The sequence below is a fragment of the Triticum aestivum genome, chromosome 3B (assembly GCF_018294505.1).
Source record: "Triticum aestivum cultivar Chinese Spring chromosome 3B, IWGSC CS RefSeq v2.1, whole genome shotgun sequence".
NCBI classification, from domain to species: Eukaryota; Viridiplantae; Streptophyta; class Magnoliopsida; order Poales; family Poaceae; genus Triticum; species Triticum aestivum.
Genome location: NC_057801.1, coordinates 194051784 through 194076544, shown reverse-complemented (window position 1 = coordinate 194076544; position 24761 = coordinate 194051784). Strand labels below are relative to the sequence as shown.

The 24761-nt window shown below is 46.7% G+C and overlaps 2 protein-coding genes across 2 annotated transcripts; one reads left to right on the top strand and one right to left on the bottom strand.

Annotated features, from left to right (window-relative positions):
- Positions 1-11136: 11136 nt before the first annotated feature.
- Positions 11137-17804, top strand: LOC123069324 (uncharacterized). The gene is made up of 15 exons (XM_044492156.1): positions 11137-11695; positions 12508-12629; positions 12728-12816; positions 12903-12938; positions 13172-13265; positions 13937-13979; positions 14050-14150; positions 14690-15251; positions 15319-15406; positions 15812-15973; positions 16064-16632; positions 16719-16857; positions 16929-16997; positions 17081-17200; positions 17352-17804. Exons 1-15 carry the CDS (start codon positions 11481-11483, stop codon positions 17463-17465), a joined length of 2523 nt encoding a protein of 840 aa, XP_044348091.1. The 5' UTR covers positions 11137-11480; the 3' UTR covers positions 17466-17804.
- Positions 17805-18113: 309 nt separating this feature from the next.
- Positions 18114-20891, bottom strand: LOC123069325 (reticulon-like protein B1). Its single transcript, XM_044492157.1, has 5 exons — positions 20488-20891; positions 19094-19274; positions 18849-18990; positions 18692-18761; positions 18114-18600 (listed from the first exon to the last, which is right to left on the bottom strand). Exons 1-5 carry the CDS (start codon positions 20786-20788, stop codon positions 18434-18436), a joined length of 861 nt encoding a protein of 286 aa, XP_044348092.1. The 5' UTR covers positions 20789-20891; the 3' UTR covers positions 18114-18433.
- Positions 20892-24761: the final 3870 nt, after the last annotated feature.

Sequence of the window (24761 nt, the reverse complement as noted above, 5' to 3'; positions counted from 1 at the left end):
TTCGGGGAAATGTCACGCTTTGAGTACCGGAGTCCTGTTAGCCCGCTACAGCCCGGTTTACCGGAGTCCTGCTAGCCCAGTGCTACAGCCCGGACCCACTTGCTGATGACCGACACGTTCGAAGCTGGGTCATGGATGCCTGTCCCTGTAAGTCTGTGCCACTTTGGGTTTACGACTAGTCATGTCAGCCCGGGCTCCTTTTCATATGGATGCTAGCGACACTATCATATATGTGAGCCAAAAGGCGCAAACGGTCCCGGGAAAAGGTAAGACGACACCCGTGGGGATGCCGTGCGTGAGGCCGCAAAGTGATATGATGTGTTACCGGCTAGATCGATGTGACATCGAGTCGGGGTCCTGACAGCTTTGGTATCAGAGCCTGACTGCCTGTAGGTTTACCAAGCCATACTGGTCGAAGTTGAGTCTAGAAATTCTTTAGTTATGTAAGGGAATTGATTGTGGGAAGGAACGTAAGGCTCTTTTTACTCCTTATACCTCTTGGTCTTCTGATCTGAGTCGCCCTATCTTTCCTACGGGGTTAAGGAACTAGGCTTTCTCTTCCGTCTATCAGGATCACGTGTTACTACTCCGTAGTCCCATAGGACTGGTTGATCAGAGTCATACCCAGTTTCGAGTACTTCCGGTGTAGTCTGTTTAGTACTATCCCAGAACCTTGAGTGGTGATGTTGAGTTGTTGTACTACCCCATTTTTAGCAGGATGTCTCATTCTGAGCATTTTACTGCCGTTATGCTGCCGGAATTGCCCTAGGAGTTCGAGTGATACTAACTCCTTGTCCTACATTCCACAGTCTTTAGTTGATGCTGATTCCGTCCTTGGTTCGTTTCTCAGAATGTCATCGGCTAAGCGAAGTTCCGTCGCTCGTAGCCAGAACCATGGAGGTGGTAGGGATGAGGATACTCCTGACCAGCCTTCGTTGCCAGAGTTCATGCTAGAGATGGAGAGGAACAAGCGTGAGTCTAACCGCTTGTTGGCACGTATCGAGGAGAATACCGCACATCAGTTCAAGGGATCTGTGACCATTCATGATTTCATTCGCTTGCACCCACCTACCTTTCATCATTCCATCGAGCCACTCGATGCAGATGACTGGCTCCGTAGCATCACTCATAAGCTGCGTTACGCGAGCGTAGCTGAAGATGACAAGGTCACTTATGCCACATATCACCTAGAAGGTCCTGCTAGTCTTTGGTGGCAGAACTATGAGGCTATGCTTCCAGTTGGCCAGATTCCTACCTGGAAGGATTTCACTGAGGCTTTTCGCGAGCATCACATTCCCCAGGCCCTCATTGATCGCAAGAGAGAAGAGTTCTGTAGTTTCACCCAGAGTAAGATGGCTGTTGATGCTTATAGCAGAGAATTCGAGAACCTTGCCCGCTATGCCACAGAAGAAGTGTCCACGGACGCCAAGAAGCAAGCTAGGTTCCGAAAGGGTCTCAACCCCAAGTTGCGTCGTGATCTCCACCTGCATCACTGTGATACATTCCAAGCTCTTGTGAACAAAGCCATCAATGCAGAGACAGCTCAGCTCACTTATGAGGAGTCTCGTAAGCACACCCGTGATTTGGGATCTTCCTCCGGTTCTAGTTCCCAGAAACGCCGGATTTGGGTTCCAAACTCCGCTCTTCCTTCCGGTTATACACCGAGGTCATCTTATGTGGTGCCTTCTCCAACTCCGTCGTATGTTCCACCCAGGCCTACTGGTAGACCGTTTGTCAGTGCGGGTCCCCGTCCAACCTCAGGGACTTGCTTCACATGCGGGAAGCCAGGACACTATGCACGTGATTGCTCTCAGACTAGTTATGCTCCACCCCCGCCCGAGAAGACTGTTGGCTGTATTAAGCCATCACGCAAGATGATCAGTGTCAAGTCATCCCCCACTGAACGTGGACGTGTGCACCACGTCTCAGCTAAAGACGCTCATGATGATCCAGATGTCGTTCTTAGCACACTCCTTGTCAATTGTCACCCAGCATCAGTTCTATTCGATACTGGGGCATCTCACTCCTTCATTTCTGAAGGTTATGCTCGTTTGCACGACATGTCATTTTGTGATATGCCAACTCCGCTTGAAATCCAAACCCCAGGGTCTAGATGGCAGACCACCAGAATCAGCCATAGTAATGAAATCCTTGTTGATAGACTTGTATTCCTTGCATCACTTGTAGCCCTCAAGTCTTCAGATATTAACATCATCTTGGGTATGGACTGGATGACAGCTCATCATGCCAAGATTGATTGTTACACAAGATCTGTTCAGCTTACACACCCATCTGGCAAGATAGTCACCGTCTCCACTAGAGTTGCAAAGCGTCAACTCTATTCTCTTAATGCCAGCCCTCTTCCAGACCTTGAAGATATCCCGGTAGTCCGTGACTTTCCGGATGTCTTTCCAGAGGAACTGCCAGGTGTTCCACCTGACAGAGATGTAGAGTTCGTCATAGATCTTATCCCAGGAACAGCTCCAATCTCCCGGAGACCTTACAAGATGGCACCCCTAGAACTAGCCGAGCTTAAGAAACAACTCGATGAGTCCTTGCAAAAGGGTTTCATCCGTCCTAGTTCTTCTCCTTGGGCTTGCCCCGTCCTCTTCGTCAAGAAGAAAGACGGTACGGACCGGATGGTTGTAGATTATCGTCCCGTTAATTTGGTCACGATAAAGAACAAGTATCCGCTTCCCAGGATCAACGATCTGTATGATCAGCTCGCTGGATCCTCAGTCTTCTCCAAGATGGATTTAAGGTTAGGCTACCATCAAATCAAGATCAGAAATGGGGACATTCCCAAGACAGCTTTTGTTACTCGTTATGGTCAGTACGAGTACACCGTCATGTCCTTTGGTCTAACCAATGCCCCAGCTACATTCTCCCGCTTGATGAACTCGATCTTCATGGAGTACTTAGATAAGTTCGTCGTGGTTTACCTCGATGATATTCTTATCTACTCGAAGAACGAGGAAGAGCATGCCGAACATCTTAGACTTGTTTTAGAAAAACTCAGAGAGCACCGCCTTTATGCCAAGTTCTCCAAGTGTGAATTTTGGTTGCCAGAAGTGACCTACCTAGGCCACGTAATCTCTGGTAAGGGCATTGCTGTCAATCCCGAGAGAGTTCAAGCCGTTCTCGATTGGACTCCACCTGAGACCGTGAAACAAGTTAGGAGTTTCCTTGGTCTAGCCAGCTATTGTCGCCGCTTTGTTGAAAACTTATCCAAAGTAGCCAAATCCCTCACGGAACTTCTCAAGAAAGATAAAAAGTTCGAGTGGTCCCCACAGTGTGAGTACAGTTTTCAGGAACTGAAAAGACGCCTGACTTCTGCTCCCATACTTGTGCCACCGGATTTCACTAAAGACTTTATTATCTACTGCGACGCCTCACGACAGGGACTAGGTTGCATTCTTATGCAGGATCGTCATGTGATTGCCTATGCATCTCGACAGTTGCATCCACATGAGGAGAATTATCCTACACATGATCTAGAGCTTGCAGCCGTAGTCTATGCACTCAAGACCTGGCGACATTACCTACTTGGTAAACGTTGCGAGATCTACACCGATCACCAGAGTCTCAAGTATATCTTCACCCAACCGGATCTGAACCTTAGGCAAAGACGTTGGTTGGAGTTAATCACAGATTATGATCTAGGGATTACCTACACCCCAGGCAAAGCCAATGTCATGGCTGATGCTCTAAGCCGTAAATCCTATTGCAACAATCTCATGTTGCAGCAAGGCCAACCACTTCTCCATGAGGAATTCTGTAAGCTTAACCTTCACATTGCTCCTCACGGATTCCTTTCTACCTTGGTGGCGAAACCTACCCTTGAGGATCAGATCATAACTAGCCAGCAATATGATACGGGTATTTCTCGTATCAAGGATAACGTTAAGAAGGGAGTTGCTGGTAGTTTCTCTGTTGATGATCGTGGTGTTGTTTTCTTTGAGAATCGCTTGGTGGTTCCCAAGAAGCAACATCTTCGGCAGTTGATTCTTAAGGAGGCGCATGAATCTCCTCTCACAATTCATCCCGGTAGCTCTAAGATGTATCAGGATCTACGCCAGAGGTTCTGGTGGACTAGGATGAAGAGAGAAATCGCTGAGTTCATTGCTAAATGTGACGTTTGTCGTCGCGTTAAGGCAGAGCATCAAAGACCTGCTGGCACCCTTCAGCCTTTAGCTATTCCTGAATGGAAATGGGATAAAGTTGGTATGGACTTCATCACCGGCTTTCCCAGGACCAAAAGAGGGAATAACGCTATCTTCGTAGTCGTTGATCGTCTTTCCAAAGTGGCTCACTTCCTCCCTGTTCGAGAGAGTATCACTGCTAGTCAGCTTGCTGACTTATATGTTTCTCGAATAGTGTCACTTCATGGTGTTCCACTAGAGATCAATTCAGACCGTGGCAGTCTTTTCACTTCTCATTTCTGGGAGAGCTTCCAAACTGCCATGGGAACCCATCTTTCCTTCAGTACCGCTTTCCACCCTCAGTCGAGTGGTCAGGTGGAACGGGTCAATCAAATTCTCGAAGACATGCTCAGAGCTTGCGTTATCTCATTCGGTATGGATTGGGAGAAATGTCTTCCTTTCGCCGAGTTTGCTTATAACAATAGCTACCAATCCAGCCTCAAGAAAGCTCCTTTTGAGGTTCTCTATGGACGAAGATGTCGAACACCTTTGAACTGGTCAGAAACCGGTGAAAGACAATTCTTTGGACCGGATATGATCCAGGAGGCAGAAGAGCAAGTTCGCATCATTCGTGAGAATTTGAAAACAGCCCAGTCTCGTCAGAAAAGTCAGTATGATCGTCATCATAAGGATATGACTTATGAAATTGGCGACCAAGCTTACCTTCGGGTTACTCCTTTGAAGGGTACCCATCGTTTCGGTATCAAGGGCAAGTTGGCTCCTCGTTACATTGGTCCTTTTCGCATTCTCGCTAAACGAGGAGAGGTTGCCTACCAATTGGAACTACCCCCACATCTTTCTCGAGTTCATGATGTCTTCCACGTCTCTCAACTCAGGCGTTGCTTCTCGGATCCTATCCGCGGAGTGGACCACGAAACGCTTGATCTCCAAGATAACCTCACCTACCGAGAGTACCCGGTTCGCATTCTTGATCAAGCAGAGCGTGTTACTCGACGTCAGAACATCAAGTTTCTCAAAGTTCAGTGGTCTCATCATTCCGAGAGAGAGGCTACTTGGGAGCGAGAAGATCGTCTTCGACTGGAGTACCCCGCTTTCTTTCCGTCGACCCCTGAATCTCGGGACGAGATTCTGTCAAGTGGGGGCGAGTTGTCACATCCCTAGTCTGGTATGACCTAGGCTAGCTAGCTACTTGTGCATCATATTTAAATTTCATTTAAATTTGAAATGAGGATTGGTGGAACCCTCAGAATCATTTTTGAAAATGACCCAAATAAAAATTTCTCCAAAAGGGTCCAAGAAAATGCTCATGTTGCCCTCTGAAAATATTGAATGGAGATAAAAATCAGAACAATATTTTTAGGAGCTCATGGACATTTTATTTTGGCCATTTGGATTAATTCGATAAATATTTGCATTGGAAATATATTTCTATATATATAAAATATGGCCCAAAAATTATGCCAATTATAAAAGAGCTCTGGAATAATATATCCAGCTCCTGCAAAAATTGGCATAATAAAATTAAATGATTTAATATATTTATTAAATCCAAACAATGTCAGAAAAAAATAGAAAACAGAAATAAAAGGAAGGAGGGACTTACCTGGGCCTCCCCTCCCCTGTGCGGCCCAGCTGGCCGGCCCAGCCGACTGGCTAGCGCCAGTCGTCCCCCTCCTCGCGCCAGGAGGCCAGGGGCGTGTGGCCGGCGCGTGCGCACCGTCGTGCCGCCACGGCACCTGCCTGCCTGTCCTCCCCCTCGACGCCTGGACGTCCGGAACGTCGCCACGCAGCCGCCCCGGTCCTTTTCCCCTCCCTCTCGCTCTCCCTCCTCCCTGGTTCTCTCTTCCCCGAGCGCACCCGAGCGCAACCGTCGCCATCGCTCGCCGTTGCCATGGCCACCGGCCTCCCCTCGCCTCCCTGACATGCTTCCGAGCTCCGCCACAACCCCCTCCACCTCCTCGTCGAGCCACGAACCTCCGGACGCCCTGTGTAGCCGCCATCGCCACCGTCTTCCTCCTCGGGCTCCGCCGTCCGCCGACGTCGATTCGCCGTCACCAGGTCCTCCCCGACCCCGCTGTGCTGCTCTGCGTGATCGCGGTGAGCTCCGCCGCCGTTCCCCTCTCTTCTCCCTCCCGTTCCCGTGCCGTAGCGCCGCTCCCCACCACGGCCGAAGCCTCTCGCCGCCGTCCATGTCGCCGTCGCCGTCTTGGCCCGCCTCCGCCCAAACCAAGCCTCCCTTCGCGCTCCTGGTGCCACGAGGGTGCCGCCGAGCCCCTCAGGTGGCCTCCCCGTGCCCCGCAGCCCGATCCCGCTCGCGCCCGAACTCCGGCCGCCGCCCCGAGCTTCGCTCCGGCGAGCTCCGGCGCCCCCGCAGCCCCCCCATCAGCTCCCCTGGTTGCGGACGAAGCCGGGCTACGCCCCGGTGCTCTCCGACGCCGTCCCCGTGGCCTGTGGCGCGGACTCCGCCGCGTCCAGAGGTCGCCGGCGACGAGCCCCCGTCGCCTGAGCCCTGCCAGGTGGGGCCGGCCCGTCAGGTGATTAGCTTAGTGCTAATCACCGTTAACTAACCCCCCCCCCTGACGCTGACCAGTGGGCCCGACCCCCCCCCCCCTAACCTTTTAATTAACCCTGTTAACCCCAGTGTCACTGACGTGTGGGTCCCACACGTCAGGTTTGACCTGGACAGCCGCGTTGACCGCTGATGCAATGATGACGTCATGCTGACGCAATTATACATTTTCTGGAATTAAAATAATTCAGAAAATCCAGAAATTGATTTAAACTTCAAAAATTCATAACAATTCAACCGTAGCTCAGATTAAAATAATTTATATATGAAAATTATCAGAAAAATGCAACCTTTCCATCTGTACTAGTTTCATGCATGAAAAACCAACTTATACATGCTGAATATGGGAAAACACATTATGGCATATATAAGAGACCTAATTTAGAAATGCATTTGAACCTTTGGTTCAAATGGACTTCAAACCAATTGAACACTAGTTGCATTAGCTCAACAGCATCACATCTACATGCCATGTTCATGCATCATATTGTTGCATATGATTGTGTATTGATTGCCGGCACCGTTCCTTCTCGATAGGTCCTGCTCCGGAGACGTTCCAGAGTACCTGTCTGTGAAGCAGTGCCTCCCTTGTTGTGTTACCAGGCAAGCAACCCCCCCTTGTTCATTTCGATAAAACCCTACTCTCTCGCTCCTGCTCTCAGTTATTGCATTAGGACAACAACGCTTCATCTGCTACTTTGTGCTGCGGTAGTTGAACCCATTCCTCTGCATGACCTGTCATTGCCACAGTAAATAGTTGAAACCCACTAGCATGTGTAGGAGTTGATTGAAGCCACTGATGTGTTCCTACCATGCTATGCCTGCTATTGCTTAGAGTGTGTCAGGTCTGATTCATTGGGAATGAATTAGAGTGTTACGATATGTTCTGATGCTGAGAGTGAAGTGTGTGAACACGATTTGGTAAAGGTAGCGGTGAGAGGCCATGTAGGAGTACATGGTGGGTTGTCTCGCTGGAACCGTCCTTAAGCACTGAGTTCTATGTATGTTGTCCAATGACTCGATACTACCACACATTGGGATCCTTAATTGACTCTCTCGGCTTATTAACCAACTTGATCTCTGTCCAGGAGTCGCAACTAGTTTCTGGTGTTTGTAGGTAGTGCTATTTTTCTACCAAGTGGCACCCGGCAGGGTGGGCTTGGGACAGACTAGGCACAAGTGGCCCGGTGTACCGAGTGGCACCCGGTTGGTGGGCTCGGGAACCCTGTACACATCGTTTGGGGCCGTAAGCGACACCCCGGCCGGATCTCCTTGCGGATGGAACCCGAATAGGTGATAAACCTGGACTAGAGTCTTGTGTGGTTAGTCAGGTCGTGGCCGACACCCTCGCCAGGCTTCCGCTTGAAGGTTGCCGAGATACACGACGTGTACATGGCGGTAAGTGGCGAGAGCGTGTGTGAAGAAGTACACCCCTGCAGGGTTAACATGATCTATTCGAATAGCCGGGTCCGCGGTTATGGACTTCTTGGATGCTTACATGGTACATAGACAACTTGAAGTGGATACTCTAAAATGCTCAAGACAAGTGTGAGTGCTATGGATGGCCTTCTCGTAGGGAGACGGGGATGAATCCATAGTAGTGTATTGTGTGGTGATTAGTGGACTCGTGTTCGTTGTTTCACCTCAAAAGTTTCTGGTAGTCGTAGAACAGGATAGCCACAGAGTCAAAGCTGGCTTGCTGCAACTAAACCCCACATTACCCTTGACACAAATGCATGTATGCTAGGATCTGATGTAAGTCTTGCTGAGTACCTTTGTACTCATGTTGCTTCATTTATGTTTTTGCAGCGGAGACTTCGGTCTTTCTAGTGTTCTCGTGGACTTCGACTAGTAGCTAGTACCTCAGCTACGATCTTGATCGGATGTTGTAGATAGTCAGGCTTCCAGCCTTTTTCAGTTGTAGATGTCTGTACCCAGACATGTAATGCTTCCGCTTGTTGCTTGTATGCTCTGTATGACGGGTCTTGTGACCCCTGTTTGCAATAAATGCTATGATGGCTCTTCTGAGCCTTTATCTATATAATTGTTGAGTTATGCTGTGATGCCATGTTGTACAGCACATACTTGCATGTTATGCGTACGTGTAATGTATAGTGCTATGTGTGGGATCTGACTATCTAGTTGTTTATCTTTAGTAGCCTCTCTTACCGGGAAATGTCTCCTAGTGTTACCGCTGAGCCATGGTAGCTTGCTACTGCTCTGGAACACTTAGGCTGGCCGGCATGTGTCCTTCTTCGTTCCTGTGTCTGTCCCTTCGGGGAAATGTCACGCTTTGAGTACCGGAGTCCTGTTAGCCCGCTACAGCCCGGTTTACCGGAGTCCTGCTAGCCCAGTGCTACAGCCCGGACCCACTTGCTGATGACCGACACGTTCGAAGCTGGGTCATGGATGCCTGTCCCTGTAAGTCTGTGCCACTTTGGGTTTACGACTAGTCATGTCAGCCCGGGCTCCTTTTCATATGGATGCTAGCGACACTATCATATACGTGAGCCAAAAGGCGCAAACGGTCCCGGGAAAAGGTAAGACGACACCCGTGGGGATGCCGTGCGTGAGGCCGCAAAGTGATATGATGTGTTACCGGGTAGATCGATGTGACATCGAGTCGGGGTCCTGACACTTTGGCGGACGCTTAGCCGCCCCCAGGACCGGGACGTCATCACCAACCTCCTCGCCGATCTTTGCTCGATGGCGCTCCACGTGGCTCCCCCGCTTCCGCCCCCTCCGCCTGAGCCCGACTAGGCTGTCGGACTGCTTTGCGCCTTGTGCTTTGCGCTCTGCGCCGTGTTGTGTGTGTTTTGGGCTTGTTGTGTTGTGCCCTCAGCTCTGACCCTCGTGTCTTATTTGTATGCATGTGAACCTCCGTGTGTGTGTGTGTGTGTGTGTGTGTGTGTGTGTTTGGACATGTGTGGAACCTTGTGGGATGTTTGATTTGGGTGGTTGCTTTATAATATAAAGCGGGGCGAAAGCCTTTTTCGGTAAATCTTACTCCGTGTCCATGTAGTGAACTTACCTCAAACCACCACACTTGAAGTTTGTTTATGAGCATTGGAACAAAAAAACTTACAACATGAGAGTTGTGTAGAACAAATAGATGAAGCTAGTGGTCAAAGAAAAATTCAAATGACTGACCGTGCACGATCATCGTTACATAGTCCAGACTCCCGCAACCCCTCGTGGCGCGAGGGCACCACACGGTAGGGTTCCCCTGACTCCTGCCGGTGTCACAATCGGTCTATCTCATCTCTAGTAGCCTTAGGGCCATGGAGGTGTGGTGGATCTCGGCCCATACCAGCGATAGGGCTCTATTTTTAGATGTTTGTTCGAGTTTTGTTAGGGTTTGTATCATGCTCAGGAAGGCAAGGTGACGGCCGCTTCCTGAAGATAAAATAAGGTTCTTCTAGCCTAGCCATGTCCCGACGGTGCTTCTAGCATCGTTGGAGAGCGTGTGGAGGTTTGTCTCTATGGATCTCGCGGAATTCGGTCGGTGTTTGTTTTGCTCAGCTCCGATGAGGGAGAGATGATGACGACGCCACGTCTTCAGCTCGCTCTAGTGCTTATAGTCGTCACTCGGTAGTCCACGGACCTGGATATAATACTTTACTTCTGACGTTATTTATACTACCTTGAATAGATCAGAAATTTTCTAAAAAAAGAACTTCCACCGATATTATTTTTGTTATACATATAACTTGCATTTTTTTACTTAAATTTACGATCAAAGTTCAACCCAAAATACTACCCTTTCCGTTCAAAACTATAAGATATCCTAACTTTCTTTTTAACCGCTTGTATATAGATGTGTTTTTGCATTTTTGTTCACTCATTTCAGTCTATATGTATTTTATATATCCAAAACATTGTGTAATTCGGAATGGAGGTAGTACCACATTGAAGTTCGAGGCCTCCTTTAGTATTATTTTTGCGGGTGAGGCCTCCTTTAGTTCACACAATAGAAGTATCACAGGAACAGGAAAATCGGAAAAAGCCTCAATTCTTATAGAGCAAGATATGTCATTTGATGCATATGATAGAAATTTTTCAATTGAGTTTAGACTAATTTATGTTTTAAAAAATATGAAGGATTAGTTCCTATACAAGATATGAATAGGAATATATTCCTACGAACCAAAGGCTCCAAAGAAAAAAATATCTTAAAAATCCCATCCTTTAGAATCCCTAAAAAATCCTACAAGTCAAATGAGGCTTGAGTAACTGAAGACCGGCGCATAATTCAGTGAAACCCAGAGTCCCTGTATCCAATAGCGGCATGCTGCATGTCATCGCCACCTCTCCAACGATCGCAGCAATGATACACACGCGCCCATGCCCATCCTCATCGCCTCCTTTCATATACTCCAGCACACTGCACACTGCACACGTACGCGGCCGCGTGCCCAGCCCCCATTGCCCCTCCCGCGGCTACGCAGCCAAGAACACACGAGAAACCTGCACAGCGCTGCACACACACACACACAGCGCAACGAGCAGAGAGATAGAGGCCCGACACTTGCGCCACCCCCTCCCGCTCCCCCTCCCATCCATCTCGCCGGAACCATCCATTATTAGCAAGACCAGATGCTGTCGTCGTCGTCATCGTCCGTCCCCCGTTGATCTCTCTCCGCCCTCTCTTAGCCACACTCACGAAGACACGCGCGCGGTCCGAGGAGGAGCTAGCTCCACGTTGGCTCGCGTCACCGTCGGACGGAGAGGCGCGCCGGCCGGCCAGCATGGAGGGGAAGCACATGGTGATGTCGGCGGTGGGGATCGGGATAGGCGTCGGCGTGGGGCTGGGGCTGGCGTCCGCGCCGTGGTCGGGCGGAGGGTCGGGAGGCCCGGCGCGGGCCGGGGTGACGCTGGAGCGGGTGGAGCACGAGCTCCGCCGCCTCGTCGTCGACGGCAGGGACAGCAAGGTCACCTTCGACGAGTTCCCGTACTACCTCAGGTAAACGCCCTCCTTCCGTCGCAAAAACGTTCATCTCTCGACGATGTGAGTGAGACTCTCGGGGCTGTTCCTTTCATGGAACTGTAGAAGCTGTCCCGTCACCTTCCATCGTCCCAGATGTTTTGGGCTGATCTTTTGGTGGGGAAAATGAAATCATTTCTGTGTGATGTGCATCAATTAGATTTACATATGAAGTGCATATTTTGCATGTAAAGGAAGAAGAAAAATCCAGAGTTTGTGTGTAGTCTAATTTTCCGCCTCATGGAGCTTTGCGTCACTGAAAGAAGTGAAATATCTTTTTTTTTCCTTTCTGAAATGTCCATGGAAGGTGGTGACAGAATCGCTATGCTGTCAGAACTCAGATCACAGGCAGGAGAATCCCAGTTGGTGAATAGTTGGTTCCATGAAAGGCGGTTACATATGAACTGCATATTTTGCATGTAAAAGAAGAAGTGAAAAATCCAGAGTTTTTGTGTAATTTTCAGCCTCATGGAGCTTTGGGTTTCTGAAAGAAGTGAAATGTCTTTTTTCCTTTCTGAAATGTCCATGAAAGTGGTGACAGAGTCGCTATGCTGTCAGAACTCGGATTACAGGCAGGAGAAACCCAGAGGGTTCAAAAGCTCAAGAAGAGTCTCTCTATGTTGTCAGTTTTATGAGCAAAATCTGCTTGGATCAGCGAACCATGCATGACACTAGTTTACTGATAGATTGCGCGCACTAAGCTATGTTTTCTAGTGTACAATTCTGCTTTTCACCTCATGCAGTCCTCATCCATGTCTGTCTTTTTTCCCCCTCAATCGCCCCCTTTGCAGTGAGCAAACACGCGTCGTGCTGACGAGCGCCGCGTACGTCCACCTGAAGCAAGCAGAGATCTCCAAATACACCAGGAATCTTGCTCCGGCTAGCCGTGCGATTCTGCTGTCAGGCCCTGCAGGTAAAAACCATCTTCATCACAACAGCTCAAGGACTTTGCTTGACCATACTTCCGCTGCTTCGGACCAAGTAATCTAAGGCCAAGTTCCTCTCTTGAAGAGCTTTACCAGCAGATGCTCGCCAAGGCGCTCGCTCACTATTTCGAAGCGAAAATCCTCCTGCTGGATCCTACGGATTTTCTCATAAAGGTAAGTTTTGCTGGAGCATTAGTCCTTGCGTTACACGTCGCTAGATATGTTTTAGATATGTTGTAATGCAATGGTATTCCTTGCAGCTTCACGGCAAATATGGCACCGGTGGCAGCGAACAGGTAAGACCTTAGCATACCACTGGCTCTGCTTTTGATCTTCAAAATTTGCCATAGTTGCATACTGTTTCCAATCTTTCCATTTCTGAATGTTTGGTGCGCTCATGAGCTTATTTTTGATACATTGGCACTATTTGTTCTGCATCACTCACTGATTCTTTTTAGTTTGTCGACGGAAAATATTGGTAAATTTTATCTAATAACTGCTAACTGGAGAGTATTTTTCTTCTCATCAGTCTGTTACAAGATCCATCTCCGAGACGACTCTTGAAAAGATGTCTGGATTACTCCAGTCTTTTACAATGACTCCACAGAAGGAGCAATCCAGAGGTGACGCTTCAGCATTTAGTTTGTATTCGTTCTTCTGTAGTGGTAGCAACCTACTTCAGTTTTTATCTAAATATGTTCAACTCAGGTCAATGATTAGCAGTTGATGAGAACATCCATGTACAATCCTATTTATGCAAACTGGATGGAACATGTATTTTCATATCAATATTACACTGATTTAGTGATTCACACATACTAGAAGCCTCAAATCATGAGTCCATTCTTATTCATAGAAGAAAAAGAGGGTGTATGCCTTTTTCTCATATATTGACACAATATGTATGTCGTGTGCATTTGAATTCATTGATTAATAAAACAAGTACTCAAACAACAGAGTTCTAGAGAATCAGAAGATCTGTGGAACTGATAGACTAAATAAAGTTCCTGAATTTACTTGAAAAATAAATGAACTTCATGTTTTATATTAAAACATAAATGAAGTTTCTCACCCAGTGCAGTTCTTGTGAATAAAGCATCGACCATTATACTGACTTTACCTAACTTGGCCTTCATTTAGACTGAATGCTGTGAAGGAATATCAATACTCGCTCTTGGGGCATAACTAAATTCAGTTGCATGCATGCACTGTAGAACATGATTCCCATTGTGTGTATCTACTTTCAGAATTTGTATCGGTATATTCATTGATGTATTTCCATTTTATGTTGCAGGAGGTATACGTAGACAAAGCAGTATGACCGACATGAAATTAAGGTGTGAGAAAAATTCACTATAGTGGACCCATTACAAAAAAACATTTACTTATTTCCTAATAAATTTCCAGGAGCTCTGAAAGTACAAACAGCATGCCCAAGCTCAGAAGAAATGCATCTACTTCATCCGATATGAGTAGCCTGGCATCGCAAGGCGCTCCAAGTAACTCAGGTCATACCATGTCCTTTTGAAAGACTTGCAATGGCACAAAATAAATTTCGTCACCTTGAGGAAATTATTTGTTTTCATGTATGTATACATTGTGTGTATTTGAGCTTTTCCACGTTATGCTGCTTACTTGCTTAGCATGTCAAATGGTGATCTGTTATTAATTTCCGACTTGCAAGGTAGTGAAACAGATCTAAATGCAACAATTATCACTATGGAAGTAATGCACAAACCGACGAGAAGTAGTTTGTTTATGTTATTTCTGTCGATGCACCGCAGTGTTCACGTTATCCTACACACTTAACATTTTTACTTGGAAGGTATGGACACACATGCTTGCATGTCTAGTTCCCTTGAGATAACGCTTATCTCATGCACAAAGTTGGAATCTAAATGTACAGAGAAGAATATATGAGTTGTATCACTTTGTTGCCAAGTTTGTTCCACACTTCCACTGCTTCTCCTGCTGTAGATTAACTTCACTATTTCTTGTTGCGCTGCTGCTTCACACTATGCATATTTTTTTTCTTTTTGCACTGCAGCTCCTCTCAGACGTGCTAGTAGCTGGAATTTTGATGAGAAAATGTTGGTACAAGCGTTGTACAAGATTCTGCATAAAGTATCTAAGAAGAGCCCTATTGTCCTCTACATAAGAGATGTCGAGAAGTTTCTTCACAAGTCCCCCAAAATGTATCTCTTATTTGAGAAACTACTGACCAAGCTTGAAGGGCCAGTGCTACTTCTCGGCTCAAGAATTGTGGATATGGACTTTGATGATGACGAGCTGGATGACAGGCTATCTGCTTTATTCCCATATAACATAGACATCAAGCCGCCCGAAAATGAGAATTGCCTTGTGAGCTGGAACTCCCAGTTAGAAGAAGATATGAAGATTATTCAGTTTCAAGATAATCGGAACCATATCACGGAAGTCCTTGCAGAGAATGATCTCGAGTGTCTTGATTTAGGCTCAATATGTCTATCCGATACAATGGGCCTCAGTAAGTATATTGAGGAGATTGTGGTATCTGCAGTTTCTTACCACTTGATGAATCATAAAGACCCAGAGTACCGGAACGGAAAACTAATTCTATCTGCTAAAAGGTAATTGCTATAGTTGTCTGTTGGCTTCATCATCTCTGCCTTGGTTTATGACTCTTCAATTGTGCAGCTTGGCCCATGCATTGGAAATTTTTCAAGAGAACAAGATGAGCGATAAGGACACCATGAAGTTGGAAAGACACACTGACGCTCGAAAGGTTTGTTTCTTTTTATTGTTTTTGCACTTCTAGGTTCCGCTATTTAATTTATTTGTACTCCCCTTGGTTCCAAAATATAATGCATGTAGATTATTCAAAAGTCAAGCTTCGTAAAGTTTGACCAAGTTTATATGGGGAAAAATCAACATTAATAATATCGAATAAATGCAATGTTTATTTGGTATTATAGATGTACATTGTTTTCCCTATAAAGTTGGTCAAACTTCACAAAGCTTACTTTTGAAAAAAATCTACATGCGTTGTATTTTAGAACAGGGGGAGTACCTATTTATTGTTTTTCCAACGAGGTGGCTTGATTTCTAGCATAGGCATCCAATTCTATTAGAAAGTTTAGAATATTTTAGAATTAACAATTATAAACAATGACATGCCTCAACTACATAGATTTCTGAAAAGAGAATTGCTCCGACTGCTGCAAAATTGGAAACAAAACCTGCAACTTTGCTGCCACCAGCAGCTCCTGCTGCCGCTACTCCAGCTCCTCCTCCTGAGAGCAAAACAGAACCAAAGAAACCAGAGAATCCACCTCCACCTGCAAAACTACCAGTAAGATAACTATTGGCCACTTTAATGTTACTTTGTGCAAGTTCCAGGAAACTAATTTACCCATCTGCAATTCCTTTTTATTGCGTTTAGGAAGTGCCCCCAGATAATGAGTTTGAAAAGCGCATCAGACCAGAAGTGATACCCGCGAATGAAATTGGAGTTTCATTTGATGATATCGGTGCATTGGAAGATATCAAAGAATCCCTTCAAGAGCTTGTCATGCTACCCCTCCGACGGCCAGATCTCTTCAAGGGGGGTCTTCTTAAGCCCTGTAGAGGTATATTACTCTTTGGTCCTCCTGGAACTGGCAAGACGATGCTAGCCAAGGCTATTGCAAATGAAGCTCAAGCAAGTTTCATAAACGTATCGATGTCGACTATCACATCAAAGTGGTTTGGTGAAGACGAAAAGAATGTTAGAGCACTGTTCACTTTGGCTGCTAAAGTATCGCCCACTATCATTTTCGTCGATGAGGTTGATAGCATGCTTGGGCAGCGAAACAGAGCTGGAGAGCATGAGGCAATGAGGAAGATTAAGAATGAGTTTATGACACACTGGGATGGTCTCCTGTCAAGACCAGATCAAAAAATTCTTGTTCTTGCTGCGACCAACCGTCCTTTTGATCTTGACGAGGCTATCATCAGAAGGTTTGAGCGCAGGTTGGCATCCCTTCCTTGAAATCAATCCCTAGCGTTATTTTTTGTTTGCCATTTTGCCTGAAGCACATGCTCCTTTGGTTTCATAGAATCATGGTCGGCTTACCATCAGTGCAAAATCGGGAAATGATTATGAAGAGGCTTCTGTCGAAGGAGAAAGTTGATGAAAGTCTAGATTATAAGGAACTAGCAACCATGACTGAGGGATACAGTGGCAGTGATCTCAAGGTTAGTATCATGAGACATGAATCTTTCTCCACTTAAAACACTTGTTGGCTAACTCAGTTTGCTCTGCACAGAACCTTTGCACAACGGCGGCATATCGCCCTGTGAGGGAACTGATACAGAAGGAAAGGAAGAAGGAACTGGTAATCTAATCACCACCATACTAAGCATTGTATCCATGAAAAAACCTGTCAAATTTCTGAAGCTAACACTCAAATATTGCCAGGAGAAGATGAAACTGGAAAAGGGAGGCACTCCACTAGATCCTTCAAAGATGAAAGAAAAGGACAAGGAGATCATTCTAAGGCCATTAAACATGGCAGATTTGAAAGAAGCAAAGAACCAGGTGAACTGGTTTTCTAGCACAATGCAAATAGTATTCACAAATGCAAGCATGTAGTAGAAGCCATTAATTAATAGTATATAACAGTGGAGCTGAAAGCTGATAACTTGGACACATTAGAACGTGCTAATATCTGGCAAACTTGGAATTGCAGGTGGCGGCGAGCTTTGCTGCTGAAGGTTCCATAATGGGTGAGTTGAAGCAATGGAATGATTTGTATGGTGAAGGCGGGTCGAGGAAGAAGGAGCAGTTGACATACTTCCTGTGAACACAAGTGTATGAACATAATTCGGAAAGTAGAATAGATGGCGAACAGCTACATGAAAGGACAGTCTATCGCCACGTAAACTGTAGTTTGCCTGTGTTCGGTTGTTGTACTACTACACTAATAATGAATCTGCAGGGCAGATCCTTTTGATTTTTGTTCTTTCTTTTAGTTTTGCTCCTTTGTGTGCATCTCTCGATCCCCCATGTCTTGTGTATAGGTAGTTCATGCTGCTTGGTAGGTTGTCGTTGGCCACAAAACAGTATCAGCGTGCCAGTCTGTGTATCAGTATGCTTCCCTCATGAATCTAGTGAAACTCCTTAGTTATGTTTTTGTTTAAAATAATGCAATGTCAGAGATTTCTAGGATTTCATAGTGTACTGTAAATAAGCGTGTACTGTTAATCCTTGTACTGTAAATGAGCGGTCTCATGCCTGAAGTGCACTACAATTTGAGAATACTGACACTAGTCGGTAAGTTTCCACTCCTACTTATGTTTTTTCTCGAGAATCTCCACTCCTACTTATGTGGTAGAGAAACTCCAGCAATTGTGTGCCAACGATGCACTCTGAACACACGCAGGCTGGGCTTTAATAGCACAAAAAGTTGTTTTGCAACAATGATAGCAGTAGTACAATAGAAACGAGTACATGACATCTAAAGCCCAACGAGTTGATAAACATCATCAATACTCCAAACTGCAGCAATGCAAGTAGCAAAATCAGCGTCCAGAAACCGTACCCATGCGACACCTTAACAGATCAAAAATCAAACAGCGGTACAGCAAAACAAGTGCTGCCTCTGCATTACTGTTGGAGGGTAAGCTACCCGGGGCTACTCTCATCAAAGTCGCAAACATCGAAAACAGCCTTACATAACACAAGACAACCGGTGAGAAATTTGGTGCTCATACCACAAGGGCAGCCACGAACCAGTCGCCATCATTCCATTCCACACGGTACCACTCGTTTCTAGTTCTTCTTGTCTTTCAAGGGGCCCCTCGGCACTTTGCTCAGAACCTTGGCATCAAACACAGCATACTGTTTCTTAACCTCAATCCACCCCTTCTCACCATAGGTATCAATCTGATCTTCATACTTCTCGTAGATTACTGGAACTGTGTGCAGAACCACAAAAACTGTTTGACATAGAAGAGAAAAATCCACTGTTAGCCAAATCCATATAGGGAAGAGTTGCTGAAAATGGTATACAAAGTTGAGATCCCTTACCAATGTAGAACAGCGTCAAGAAGTTGCAGCAACTGCCGAGAATGGAAAGCAGCCATAGACCAGCAATCACCTACAATTTTGTAAAAATAAGTTAAATGAGGCAAATCCAGACTGATGTAAGAACAACGCTTGGTAAACAATGGCAGAACAGACATACAATAAGGAACTTCTTTATGTCGCGGCCAAGAGCAATCTGACGAAGGTTTGCAAAGGCTCTGTTGATCTCATGACGTGTAGATAGCGCAATGTTGACAACCAGATCTTCAGGAATGATCACCTCGGGAATCCTTGGGGGAGACCTGAAATGGGTGGCAGAATTTAGAACTCATTTTTAAGGACTAACTCTTGAACGTGCAAGCGTATGCACATGTAATCTGTGATACTGAGATGAAGATAGCTTACTTGTTAATGAATGATGAGGCATTAGACCAGAGAAAGAGAACACCCAGAGAGAATATGAGAGCATGGCCAAGGAAAGCCAGAAGATGGTAGCCAAGCAATTCAAAAAGGATCCAGATTGCAGTTGCACCACCTAGTACTCCAGCAGAGACGTGCTTGTTCCTCCACATAAACACATCAGCAGCTGCAGAATAGAGAAACAAAGTGAATACAACAGCAAGATTGGCAGATCATGAAATTACATAACATGTGCTCACAAATGACACCTTAGTCACAATATAATACAAGACAGATAAATTTGGCAGTGTTTAAGGAGTAGAAATAGAATATGACAGTTAAAAAATGTTGCAAGATGCTCTGTGAAAACTTATGGAGTGACAATGCAAGGCAAGAAAACACAACTAGTTGTTTAACCTCTGCTGCCCGTTAAGGATTCACAACAGAGTAAGGATGCCCTCTAGATTTGCATGTTTTCAGCCTATGGTTAACAGCTCAAGTTCAAAGCAAAAACGAAAAGACACAAATGTACCATACACAGAAACCACATTGTAGTTCTATTTCTTTAGTCCATGAGTATTAGTTATATTGCAATGTGCAACGACTAATGGCGCATAGGTGCTCCAAAATCATGGTAATTCTATAGAGAATCTTAAGCTGAACTTCAATATTTCCAAAATGTTTGTAAGTTTGAGAAAGGGAAGAAGTAGCAATAACACCACAAGGTTTATTGTTTCTTTATTTAAAATTCAGAGAAAACAAACCTAAGAGTCATATATGATGATAATTCTCATACAAGAAACAATGTTTCTATACACTAGCGACTTAGCAAGGACACAGCAGAGAATTCACTGAGCGCCTGAAGATGATTCTGCCACAAACTGACAAACATAGATTCAAGCGCAGGTAATGCTCAACGGTACTATTAATAGTAATATCCTATTTTAGCAGCCAGCCAACTGAAATATTAATATCCTATTTTAGCAGCTCAGCCATATGGACTACGACAGAGCATAAACTTACTATTACTATCAAAAACCAGTATCCATTTTTGCACAATAAATACAGGGGAGGAATCTTAAAGATCAGATCGCACGACCACAGCAAAACCCATACGAAGACAGCTTGCATTGACCAAATTCGAAACCAACAGCGTATATCAGGTCGCTCCAGTAGCGTTGGCTTTGGTGACGCACCGTCCCTGTGGATCTGAACAGACCCAGCCGCCCAAAAAAGAAGGCTTAAACCTCACCGGCACTACCCAATCAGTGCCTTATACCAGATCTAGTACGAAACCCGAGACCCAAACCCGTCCAGATCCACATAATCCGATCCGATCTACGCGTTTAAGCAAAGTCACTAAAAAACGAGCATCAGTTAGATCGGTAATGGGGCCATACGTTTGCCTCCGCCGAGGACCTTGTGGATGGGCTGCTCGCGGCCGAAGAGGCGGAACATCTTGTTCTTGGCGTCGGCCGCCGCCGCGGAGGCGGAGGCGGCGAAGGAGGCGGTGGTGACCTCGGAGGCGGCGGGGGCGGGGGCGGGGGCGGGCGGGGCCGAGGGGCGCGGGTGCTCCTCCTTGTCGGAGTCCGACGAGGAGGAGGAGTGGTCGCCGCCGCCGACGTGGAGCTTGTCGGCGATCTTCTCCATCAGGGTCTCCGGCTTGTGGCCGGCGTCCTCGGCGTGCGGCTGCTCCGCCATGGCTTAGCTTTCCGAAACCCTAACGCTGCTCCTCCGCAAGAAAAGGGGAGGTGCCGGTGCGCGTGGGAGTTGAAGGGGAAGAGAATGCGGGGGAGGAGGATTTCTGGCGTGGTGGGGTTTTATAGATGCGATGGGTTTAGGTCTGATCGGAAGATCGGGGACGTTGGATTTGGATTGGACGGTGGAGAGCGAGCGGGGAGAGGACTCGGGGTGGACGGCGGGGTGCTTTTGCCACGGACCAACATGTCCCCTGGTAGAGTTTGAAGAAAATGCTTCGTGTACACGAGCACACAAGGAAAACCAAATCCACAAGCAAGTACTCCAGTAGGTTTGGTGAACCGTGGACATGGATTTTGGGAAGTTATTATTGCCTTTTTTTTCTCTACTCTTGAAAACTTTCGATCATTCATCAACTGTCAAGATAGTACAGAGGGCACTAAAAGTAAAAACTACACCTAGTGACGACTACAATCACTGTAGCCAGCCGAAGGCACGCCGCCTTCATTACGCCTTCCTCACCGGAGGTGCAAATCTTGTTGTAGCAGACAATCCGAAAGTCGTTGTGCTAACGCTCCATAGGGCCAATGCACCATAACAACAACCACCATTGTCCGTTGATGAAGAGAAGTATAGATTGGAAGGATCCAACCGGCAGACACGCAAACGCAGGCGAACAAAGACTGCAGGCGAACAAAGACTGGATCCAAGCAGATGCACCGAAGACAAGTGTCGACAAAATCCCACGTGATCCACCGAAGACACACCTCCACACGCCCTCCGACAAGGCTAGACGCACCGTTGGGACGGGGGCTAGGTGGGGCGAACATTATCCCATCTTCAGGGAGCCGATGTCGTCTCTCCTTCCTGAGCATGACACAAACCCTAAACAGGCACAGAAAGACATCTGAAAAGGAAATGAAGCCCTTCCACCGGCAAGGACCGAGATCCACCATGCCTCCATGGCCTAAGGCCATAGTAGACGGAGCAAACATGTCGGCGCCGACAAGAGGTGAGCAACACTAGCCGCCCGAGTCGCTAGAGGCCTAGAGCCCAGAGGACAACCGCCAAGGGGTATGTGTGCGTACTAGGGTAGTTATTGGCTTTTGATAATTTTGCAGTGGTCATTTATTCCCGACGGCCTTGAGTTGGTTGGATGTGGAGATGATTTTTGCATTTGGTTATGCCGAAATCTGGCTTGTGTTTGTTTCACCGCGGTGTTACGTTGGAAAATTCTTCTAGTGTGTGTGGTTTTCAATCATAGCATTGGCCCAGATGTCTTGCAAAATGTGTTTGATTAGTCGGAAGCCGTTCGTCCAACTTTGCCATGAGAACAATATCCTATCCGCCTCCCTTTTATGATTTTCATCGCCTTGAAGGGTTGTCATTTGTGTTTCTTGACTCGTTTTTCAGACGCAAGGGGAAAATACTGCCTAAACTCTAAGTGAAACGATAAGCCTAAGGCCTAACTAAATTAAATTTATTTCCACTGCCCGTGTCGTAACAATTCAATCTAGGTCGAAGAGTCGAGTGCTAACACCCTCCGGCCCACACACTTCTGGAGCATAATGGGCATCCATAGCCTGATAACTCATCATGATCTCCCACAATCGCGCGCGCGCATGTGTGTGAAGATAGATAGAGGGAGGGAGGGAGAGTGGGGCAGTGAGCTGATAAAAAAGGTTAAGTTAAAAACATGTACATGTGTATAACCCTAGATGCATGAGAAATTCTAGGATACTCAATAGGAAGTGTTTGGGATGCATTAAATAGTGGATTTTCTTTTTTACTTTGAAAATGTATATTTCATAGACAATTGTCTGTATTATTGGGTTTGGAGATTGAGGAGGATCATCTTCTGTTATCTTGAAAAAAAAAAGATTCACATAGTGCTCCATGTTTCATGATCGTAAAGTTCAAAACACATCATGTCGTATGAATGTAATTCATAATACGGATGTTTATCTTGTCTAGAGAAAAACACAAGAAACCATTTCTTTTTACTCGAGAAGCCTATCCGAGGCATGCAATGTGTGTAAAATCTTGTTAAATTAAAACATGTGACGCGATTTATCTTAAACATCATTTGTAAAATGTCCCCACAAAAAAAACATCATTTTTTTGTAAAATAAACATATTTGCCATCTGATAGGAGAGCCGTGGTATAAGAGAGATTCTCTCTAATCAATAAAAACGTGGGAAGGAGGACTGGTGTACACCTAGCACAAGAGCACGGGAGGAGGACCAGCCGTTGATAGCCGCAGGAAAGGGCCGTGGAATCAACGTGGCGGGCACCACCCCACACTGCACCCCCTTCACTTTTTCTGCTGGACTGGGACCGCGCGATTTGCTTGCGCTCGGAATCTCTGCGCCCTTTTGATTTGTTCTATAGTCGCGCGGGCCCCAGGCGGAATCAGCTGTTTGCGCACCCTTGCGTGGAGATGCACCACCGGGAATCCTGGCCTGGCCTGGCACTTTGCGTTTGAAGGAAATCGCAGACGTGCGACGCTTTTTGCTCAGCACACGACCAAGTCAAAACTACGCGAGCGGGAACACGTTCGAGTACACAAACTACCGGTTCCAAGCGAATCACACGTACTAATAGTATAGCACAGCGCTAACCCAGACACTCTCCACCTCTCCCAACGAGGGCCTCTTCTGTTCCGCCAAGATCGCATCAGGCGATCGGAGGAGGCGACCGGGATCCCTTGCGCGCCGTTGGTGACGCCGCCGGTTCCCTCTTTCTCCGTCGGCCGCTCCGGCGGCGGGAGGGAGGGGAACCCCGGGTCTGTTCTCTAGGTGGGTGTGCGGTAGGGTTAGGGTTGAGGAAGACGCTGCCGAGGCCGTTGCGGTGGTGTCGCGTCGGAATAAGTTTTTCCGGGCTTCGTTCGCGGTCAGGCGAGGCTTTTGTCTTCGTCTAGGAGCCAGCGGTGTTGGGGATCCCCGGATCTCGTCGAGGTCGCGGGCTGTGGTGGTTGGAGGTCCATCGGCACTGGCCGTTTGGATCCTCAGATGGGCGATGGATGCAAGGAGACGAAGACCTTTCTTCTTTCTTATTGGTATGATTTGCTGCTGCTGTTCTTCTCCTTCCTCTGCGCTGATGCTGGTGGGAGATCCTACTTTGTCCGGACGGATGGCCCGGCCGCGGTGCTGGACCGGTCGGATGACTCGAGTTCTCTTCCTTTCGGAAGGGACACTTTTCGCGGTACTCAAAGCCAAAGATGGCGACGGCTGTTGCAGGTGTGTTGGATTAATGTCCATGCCCTCTCAGCGATGGTGCCAAGAAAGGAGGAAGCAGCGTGGCGGCAATTGTACCGTGGTCGAAGAAGATGACCTGTTTGCGACTGATTGCAGATCCTTCTACTGCGGGGGTCTTCTCTCAAGATTCAGGGATGATGACACAGGGCTCCGGAGATCTTTTTGTGTTATGGTTGTCTTAGGGTACTCTAGGTGTTCATGGTCCTTTGTGTTTGCGTTTCAGTGTGCTTATGAAAGTGCTAGTATCGACTAGAGGGGGGGGTGAATAGGCGATATTCATGAAAGTATTCAAAACTTGGAAGTTTCAAAGACAAACAACAGAAACAACCTAATTGATATGCAGCGGAAGATAAACTACCCTGAACAAGCTACAGTCAAGCATGTCATGATGTGAAAGTACAGGACTAATAGCAGGCAGGTAGTAAAGATCAAGTTGGAAGATAGTATGAAGCCAATCAACAATAGTAGTCAAGCAATGAAGTCAAACAGATACACAGACAAGCAATGACTTCATGAAGATAAATTTAAGTAAGGTTGGAAGGGATATAACCAGTTGCTTGTTGAAGACACAGGATTTGTTGGACCAGTTCCAGTTATTGTGACAACTGTACGTCTGGTTAGGGAGGTTGAGATTTAACTCTAAAGACCGTGTCTTCACCTTATTCCCCTTGAGCTAAGGACACCCAGTCCTCGCCCAATCACTCTGGTAAGTCTTCAA

Bases quoted from the DNA above. Each gene is read 5' to 3' on its own strand.
- LOC123069324 (XM_044492156.1), top strand. From the start codon at position 11,481: ATGGAGGGGAAGCACATGGTGATGTCGGCGGTGGGGATCGGGATAGGC. The intron at 12,817-12,902 runs GTAAGTTTTGCT...TATTCCTTGCAG, and splicing joins CTACGGATTTTCTCATAAAG to CTTCACGGCAAATATGGCAC. The intron at 16,858-16,928 runs GTTAGTATCATG...TGCTCTGCACAG, and splicing joins ACAGTGGCAGTGATCTCAAG to AACCTTTGCACAACGGCGGC.
- LOC123069325 (XM_044492157.1), bottom strand. From the start codon at position 20,788: ATGGCGGAGCAGCCGCACGCCGAGGACGCCGGCCACAAGCCGGAGACC. The intron at 18,991-19,093 runs GTAAGCTATCTT...CACCCATTTCAG, and splicing joins GCCTCATCATTCATTAACAA to GTCTCCCCCAAGGATTCCCG. The intron at 18,601-18,691 runs GTAAGGGATCTC...TATGTCAAACAG, and splicing joins CTTGACGCTGTTCTACATTG to TTTTTGTGGTTCTGCACACA.